Source organism: Elaeis guineensis, chromosome 6 (genome assembly GCF_000442705.2).
Source record: "Elaeis guineensis isolate ETL-2024a chromosome 6, EG11, whole genome shotgun sequence".
Lineage (NCBI taxonomy): Eukaryota > Viridiplantae > Streptophyta > Magnoliopsida > Arecales > Arecaceae > Elaeis > Elaeis guineensis.
In genome coordinates, this window is record NC_025998.2 from 16,481,940 (window position 1) to 16,489,439 (window position 7,500).

At 37.1% G+C, this 7,500-nt stretch overlaps 1 protein-coding gene across 1 annotated transcript; it reads left to right on the forward strand.

The window, feature by feature from the left end:
* Nucleotides 1–126: 126 nt before the first annotated feature.
* Nucleotides 127–7,485, forward strand: LOC140851008 (protein transport protein SEC24 A-like). The gene is made up of 8 exons (XM_073259266.1): nucleotides 127–325; nucleotides 452–683; nucleotides 778–927; nucleotides 1,116–1,272; nucleotides 2,987–3,114; nucleotides 3,199–3,521; nucleotides 3,856–4,041; nucleotides 6,869–7,485. Exons 1-8 carry the CDS (start codon nucleotides 257–259, stop codon nucleotides 7,097–7,099), a joined length of 1,476 nt encoding a protein of 491 aa, XP_073115367.1. The 5' UTR covers nucleotides 127–256; the 3' UTR covers nucleotides 7,100–7,485.
* Nucleotides 7,486–7,500: the final 15 nt, after the last annotated feature.

A 7,500-nucleotide genomic window follows, 5' to 3' on the forward strand; every position in this document is an offset into this window, starting at 1 on the left:
ATCTTATGCAATTTTCTGCTCCTATAATTCCACTTTTGCAGGTTGTTACTTCTGTCCTATTTTCTTGTTGATGTTTTAAGATGAGCAACCTTGCTATCTATTAACTATGTTTGTTCTTCCAGTCTTCTTTGACACAGCCTCAAATGCTGTGGTAGCAGATCTGGATGATATATTTTTACCATTACCTGATGATCTTCTTGTCAATTTATCTGATTCTAGACATGTCGTGGATGCATTACTGGATAGCTTGCCTAGCATGTTTCAGGACAATGCAAATGTAGAATCTGCCTTGGGCCCTGCTCTTAAAGCAGCATTCATGGTTATGGTAAGATGATATCTGCTGGTGACTTATTCTTGCTTATGTCAGTGCTTCTCAGTGAATTCGATAATTTTGTGTATACCAAATTATGTTATGCATCTGACCTCCCTTCCTCTACTTTGTTTTGGACAGAGTCGACTTGGAGGAAAGTTGTTGGTGTTTCAAAGCACATTACCTTCTCTTGGTGTTGGGCGCCTAAGGCTACGTGGAGATGATCTTCGTATTTATGGAACAGATAAAGAACACACTTTAAGGGTGCCTGAAGATCCATTTTATAAGCAGATGGCTGCTGAATTTACAAAGAATCAGATTTCAGTGGACATATATGCTTTCAGTGAAAAGTACACTGATATAGCTTCCTTAGGTAATAATTGGTGCAAAACTCTTTTTGCAATCATCTGGTAGAATACCGGCATTCCTTTTTTGACATGTATATCTCTCATTCTATTGGATATCAGGATCTCTTGCCAAATATACTGGTGGCCAGGTGTATCATCTTCCATCTTTTCAGGCAGCCACTCACCAGGAGAAACTTAGATATGAATTGGCTAGAGACCTCACCAGGGAAACTGCCTGGGAAGCTGTGATGCGCATTAGATGTGGAAAAGGTAAGCAAATAGTGTAGTTTTCTTTTTTCCTAAACCCCTTGAAATTTTCTTGTGAAAAATGCTATTTGATATTCTAAGGAAATTAAAAATGCTATTTGATATTCTAAGGAAATTAAAAATGCTATTTGATATTCTAAGGAAATTTAAAAATGTTATTTGATAGCTAACGTAATTTTTTTGTTCTTCAGGTGTGCGCTTTTCAACTTATCATGGCCATTTTATGCTAAGGTCAACAGATTTATTAGCCCTTCCAGCTGTGGATTGTGATAAAGCCTTTGCGATGCAATTATCTTTGGAAGACACCTTGATGACAACTCAGACTGTATTCTTTCAAGTTGCCTTGTTGTATCCTTTCTCTTTGTAGTTACATGTAGAGTCTTTTTTTTGGCCTTATAATCGTCCTATTCTGTTCTTGCTTTTTTTTTCCCTTAGAAATACCAGCTCACGAACAAGTTGACTCTCAGAAGCAACACTTCAGATGCAAGAAAGGGGAGTAGGTGAAAGGTGTTAGAGTAAATAAAAAACACTTGAGAGAATATTCATCATTATGAAACAATTTCTTAATGCCCCCTTCACATGTCCAAAACACACAAGACTGAGAGGGCAGGAAGTTAGTAGAATAGACAAGTACCTCTGTGAATGGTGTGTGGAAGCAAGATTTGCTGACTCGGTATCGGATCTTGTACTAGTACCATTCTATTATAGTGTTTGTATGCGGTATGGAACGAGACGGCATGTCGTACTGAGTGTTGGGATGGTATGAGATGGTGTACCAATAGTTTTTGTGAAAAAACTTGTGAACTTATGCATGAACTATGAGCATCAACGGCAGCAGCTTGAGATGCAGTCCTGTTGTGGCTCTTTGCCTTTTGATACATGTCTAAGAGATTATTGCTACCTTATTGAAATCTTTTTCCCTCTTTCTGTAATATTCAATTCTAAGAGAATAATGGAGAATTTCTCCCTTGTTGAATGAGCTTTATTACCTCACCAATAAGACAGGTTCTCACGTGTGAATCAGCTTTCTTAGTTTTATGTTTGACTCTCTCTTGAATATTCCTTGGTAAAGGAGTCTATGTCAAATATAATAGCTGGCATCATGAAGTGCCAACCAGTCCGTTATCCATTATTCCATCTGGCTTCTTGCAAGTGTTTGAAGCATTTGGACGACCATTGCTACTTCATCTGTCATCTCTACTTTGTAAAAAAATCTTTGGCTTTCCTTTATCAGATTTACACCATAACAGTGAGTCCTTGTTATGAAATTTTTCTATGATTGACCGTCAGTTTGAGGAGATTTTTGTTAGGGATAATGATGCCATACTTGCATATAATTGTGGTACATGAATTCTTCTTCATACATCAGTTTGAGGAGATTTTTGTTGGGGATAATGATGCCATACTTGCGTATAATTGTGGTACATGAATTCTTCTTCATTGTAATCTGTGTGTCGCAAGTGAAAGGCTGTTAGATATGGCCCTTCATACCAGTTCATTTTGTCTCTTCTCAACTTGTTCGTGATGTGCTGCATGTCGCATGCACTGGAGAGGGTCAACACAGAATTATGTGTTGCAACGAACTTTATGTCGTACATGTAACTATCATTTACCTTTTTGAGAAATCAAGTCAACACTTTTGATGTTTTTGAATATCATCCTTATATATTTGTCTAGCTGAAACAGTTAGATTGGGGTGGGCGCGTTATGGTTATTTGGTTGTATTTTGGCATTAGTTGGTCTGCTCTTTTGGTTTTATTGTGTCACTATTTCTTCCATCCTTTCTGTTCAATTTGTTTAGTCTAGTAGTCAGTAGGCAAGTTGGAATTTAATGTCCTGGCACTTAATTTCATTTGCTGGATTTTAAGGACCTGTTTTCGTGTCTTCATGATGATTTCATCTGGCAACTGTTTTTTTTTTTCTTTTTTTCCAGATTTTCTTTTATGTGCAATTTGTGTTAAATGTTTGAAGAATAAGTGTGAAATACATTGGCATCTCTAGGTATCTTGAGTTTCTTCTTATGCCAGATTAAATTTTATTGTCCATCCTTAGCAAGCACAAGATATACCTCTTCTTCAGGTGAAAGACGAATTAGAGTCCATACAGCAGCTGCAGCTGTAGTAGCAGATCTTGGGGAAATGTACCGCCAGGCTGATGCTGGGGCCATTATCTCTTTGTGGAGCAGGCTTGGTAAGCTAAACATTTTGTGAATTCTCTAAGAATGATCACATCTTACTATACTTTTCTACTGATTAATGGTCTGAAAACCTACAGCGATTGAAAACACACAATCTCATAAGCTGGAAGATGCTCGCCAGTTAATGCAGTTAAAGCTTGTGAAAAGCCTTAAAGAGTATCGGAATCTATACGTCATGCAACATCGGTTGGGTGGGAGGCTGATATTTCCAGAATCCTTAAAATTATTGCCATTATACGTACTGTCTCTTTGCAAGTCTGTAGCTCTTCGTGGAGGATATGCTGATGCTCCTCTCGATGAACGCTGTGCGGCTGGTTACAACATGATGATATTACCTATAAGAAGGATGCTTAAACTTCTCTATCCTGGTTTATATAAGATAGACGAGAACCTCATAAAGGTGTTATCCCATCCATTATCATTTCTTGTTTTAGTCAATCTATGGTACTTTCAAGAAGATACTGGCAGGAAATTTACTTGGATATTACATATTAGAGTGCTGACTGCTGAGTTCTTTTAGTTCTAAAGAAAATTACATTTTGGAATTTTCATAATATTTCTGATTCTATTAAATGAAATTTTAAATTTAAATGAATGTCATATTAATATCATTAAGTTGATGCATGTTTTAACTTTCAGAAATTCTTCTAAGGGAACTGTTTCATCAGAATATATCCCATCTCTTTAAAATTAGTCTGGTGGTTAATCACTAATTATGAATTTTATTTTTACAGGGTCCAAAAGATTCTGAGAAATCCTCAAAACAGTTATCCTTGAGTGCACAAAGCTTAGATCCCAGAGCCCTATATGTCTATGATGATGGATTAAGCTTCATTATCTGGTTAGGGAGGATGCTGTCACCTGATTTAGTTAATGGTATACTTGGACTCGACTTATCTGGGTTCCCTGATCTGTCGAAGGTATGGTTCTTGCCTTAAACCATTCTCAAGCTTGTAATCCCAACTTTATAACTTGGTCCACTTTATTCTTGTTGTGTGGTAGGTACATTTCATCTGATTCAAGTATAAATTTCAAACTTAAAATTTTTTTCTTGGGAAGTACTATTTATAACATGTTAGTACGTTACTGGAATTATAAATAAACATCTGTTTGAATAACTTGCACTATATCAAAGCTTGTTATTTATTGCCTACTTTATGAATTAGACCACTGTATGTTTGTTTTGTTGTAGGAATACTTAATCCGATGCACTTCAAATCAAAATTTTCCTCATGATATGAATATCATAACGTGATGTTGAAACAATAGATAAGCAACTGTTGTAATGACTCGAGGCATCTCACTTGCAGTCTCGTTCCAAATGTATTATCTCACCAAATTTAGGCTTTGAGTGGTTGGACTCTTGCAATTGGTAAAATACCCTAAGATCTAGAAGGTTCTCTGAACTTTCATTTAATGGTCTACCATGCAGTTAAACCTACAGACTTCAGTTCCCAGCTTAACTCTCTGCATAAAAAAAGTAGGCCTCTTTTTATCAACTCCTGCCAAATAAGAGACACTATGCATTTAGATAGGGGTCCATCCTTATTCCCAGAATAATACTCTGGGGGCAATATATTTGGAAGTCCATTGTTCAGCCATCTACCACCTTATTTATGGGATCCAGCAATTCTTGTTGATGGGAGTGGAGAAGAGGATGCAGGAGTTGTCTGCCCTTTTAAGATGTAGGGAAGCCACCACCTTCCACTAAAAAGCTATTAAGCTACAATGTACGTTCCTCTGTCTAGAGCTTCGATGAGTTCACAAGATTCTTCTGGCCTCTATTATTGGATGTGGGTCAATCGTATGCCTAAATTCTTATTGGAAGCAGAAAGACTTGTGGTCCTGCAAATAGACTTACAGACCCGGTGCAACATATTTCATCACTGGTTGTGCTTACCAAGGAGAAGCAGAACCCTGCATCCTACATACCCTCTCCTCTTTTAAACCCCAACCACCCTTGCCTCTCTCCTCACATCACTCCATTGTGACTTCTTTGATGCTGGTCCTTCCCAAGTCACCTCCGTCAAAGGGCTGGGAACTCTAGGCAGAGTCTTTTTGTCTTCCATCTCAACCATAGCCAGCAGGATACTTGAATAATTTGTGGCCCAATTGAAGTTGTATTGTAAGCCTTGTGTAATTGTCTCAAAATCCGGTTTCCCTGACACAAGTTGTGCTTTAATTATACCTGCAGTACTGTATACCCTTATTAAACATAGCTTTCTGTGTATTGTTAATGTGATGATTAACTGTGGGGCATTTCGTTCTGCTGCTGGTTCTCTTTCCACAGTGGTATGGCATCATCTTTGTCTAATATTTGTTCATCTAGCATTGCAAGTTCTGCTGCTTGAGTTTTTTTTCTTTTATGTGAAGAACTTTTTATGGATTTAAGCAAAGAAAATCGTTGATATATTTTGTAGTGATGATGTCTGTAAAAATGCTTCTCAAATAAGTACAGGGCAAAAGACTCCTTTTAGAAGAAATTAGAAAAACTAGCTTCTTTCTTATTCTTGCTTGTATGTGCTCCATGTTTGTTAGACATGAAGTGACTGTGCTATAGAGGGCAAATTCTCATTACTTCATCTTATTGGAGGTGTTCTAGTGTTGGCTAGACCTATATTCTATCAAAACTGAACTTGGTTTGCATTTAAGTGTGGAAAATTATGATGAATTTCAAGTTTTTTAGGGCTATCCCATCCAAGCTTGGCCAAACTAGCTAGATAAGAGTCAAGTTCGAGCTCAAATATTGAGAGCTTGAATCTAGATTACCCCAGACATACCCAATCAAAATTTTCTCGTATAGGAACCAGGAGGAGTCTATGTGATTACCAAAAGCCAATTGCATAAAGAAGGGCTTATTTTTTAAGAACTTTTACAAAGTTGATTTAGTTTAGGTTTAAATTGGATTCTGTATACTTTTATGGAGTGGATTGGGCCTTTTTTCCCCTGTTCCATATGCTATTGTAGAACAAAGCTTTTAGTGTGTTTTTGAGTTCTTTTTTGTGTGGAATGGTATCCAGAGTCCTATTTCACATCTAGGTTGGTGTAGAAAAGGTTTTAAGCCACTGCAACTGTGGTTATTAATTTGACTTTGATGGCTTTTTGGCTTTTGCAAAAATACAAACTTCTCTTTTTAGAAAGCTTGAAAGTGTCTTAGTTGCTTTGCTTTTTTCAATTTTTTCCTAGAAAGCATTAGAGGTGTTGTAGTTACTTGAGGAGCCTATTTAGTAAGCTTATTATATCTTTAGATACATAAGAAGAGGGGATGGTGTAAAAAATCAATTTTTGTGATGAGTGAAGGAAATTAAATTCTATTCTTTTGTCTTTTCCTGTACCGTGATATTTATTCTTGAGTGTTCTTGCCAGATTGTAAATATGATCATGTTGGGAGCATATATTTGTTTCCCTTGCAGATTTTGCTGCACCGATCTAATTCATTTCAGATTTTTAAATATCAGCACTGATCTGCATTAAAGGTGCCTCTTGGAAGTGACTTTGTAGAAATGTAGGAGCTCCATAAATCTGCAAATGGTCTGAGTTCATCTCGTCCGGCAACTGGTTTTTGTTGCTATGCCATACAAAGATTTCATATAGATAATCTTGGCCAACCCCTCCACCCCCACCCGAAACTAAAAAACAAAAAAAAGAAAGAGAAAGGGTCTCATTGTCTGATTCTATATTTTTGTGTGTTGGTAATACCAACATTTGTATGTTTGTAGTCCAATATTTTCTCTTCTTGACTTGCAGCTTGCATTGCTTGAACATGACAATGAGTACTCAAGAAAACTGATGAGGATACTAAAAAGATGGAGGGAGAAGGATCCTTCCTGTTTTCAATTATGCCGAGTGGTTAGGCAAGGTGAACAGCCAAGAGAAGGTTCCTTGCTGCTGTCCAACCTCATTGAGGATCAGACTGCTGGAAGCAGCAGCTATGTTGACTGGATTCTCCAAATCTACCGCCAATCACAAAGTTCATGAAGAAAGTAATATGGCTTCAGTCCTCTACCTTTCCGTGTCCTACTGGTCCTTTTCTTGTGCCATGAAGAAGAATAGGTATTCAGTTCTGAGTTCTGGGCCTTTTTGTGTTCTGACGGAACCGCTGAGCCTGAATTAAGAGGTGACCAACGATCAAGTTTTGCTATTTGGTTTGCATTCCATTTGTAATATGTGTTGCGAGTTTTATTATTTATATTATTTTTAATTGCTTACCTTTTTGTTTCTTTTCTACTGGGCAATAGAAAATTCTTGTCGTTTCTCAATATGAACTTGGGCTTGATTAAGTTGTTTTCTGCTCATGGTAAGTTGTATAACTGTTCGCATTGGGAACAGGGGATCAAATTTTTATTTACCTCTTTTGACTTCAAGATGATTAAGTTGAT

Excerpts from the sequence above, each read along its gene's own strand:
- LOC140851008 (XM_073259266.1), top strand. The coding sequence starts at position 257 with ATGTTTCAGGACAATGCAAATGTAGAATCTGCCTTGGGCCCTGCTCTT. Across the intron at positions 928-1,115 it reads GCGCATTAGATGTGGAAAAG|GTGTGCGCTTTTCAACTTAT; the intron begins GTAAGCAAATAG and ends TTTGTTCTTCAG. Across the intron at positions 3,522-3,855 it reads TAGACGAGAACCTCATAAAG|GGTCCAAAAGATTCTGAGAA; the intron begins GTGTTATCCCAT and ends TTATTTTTACAG.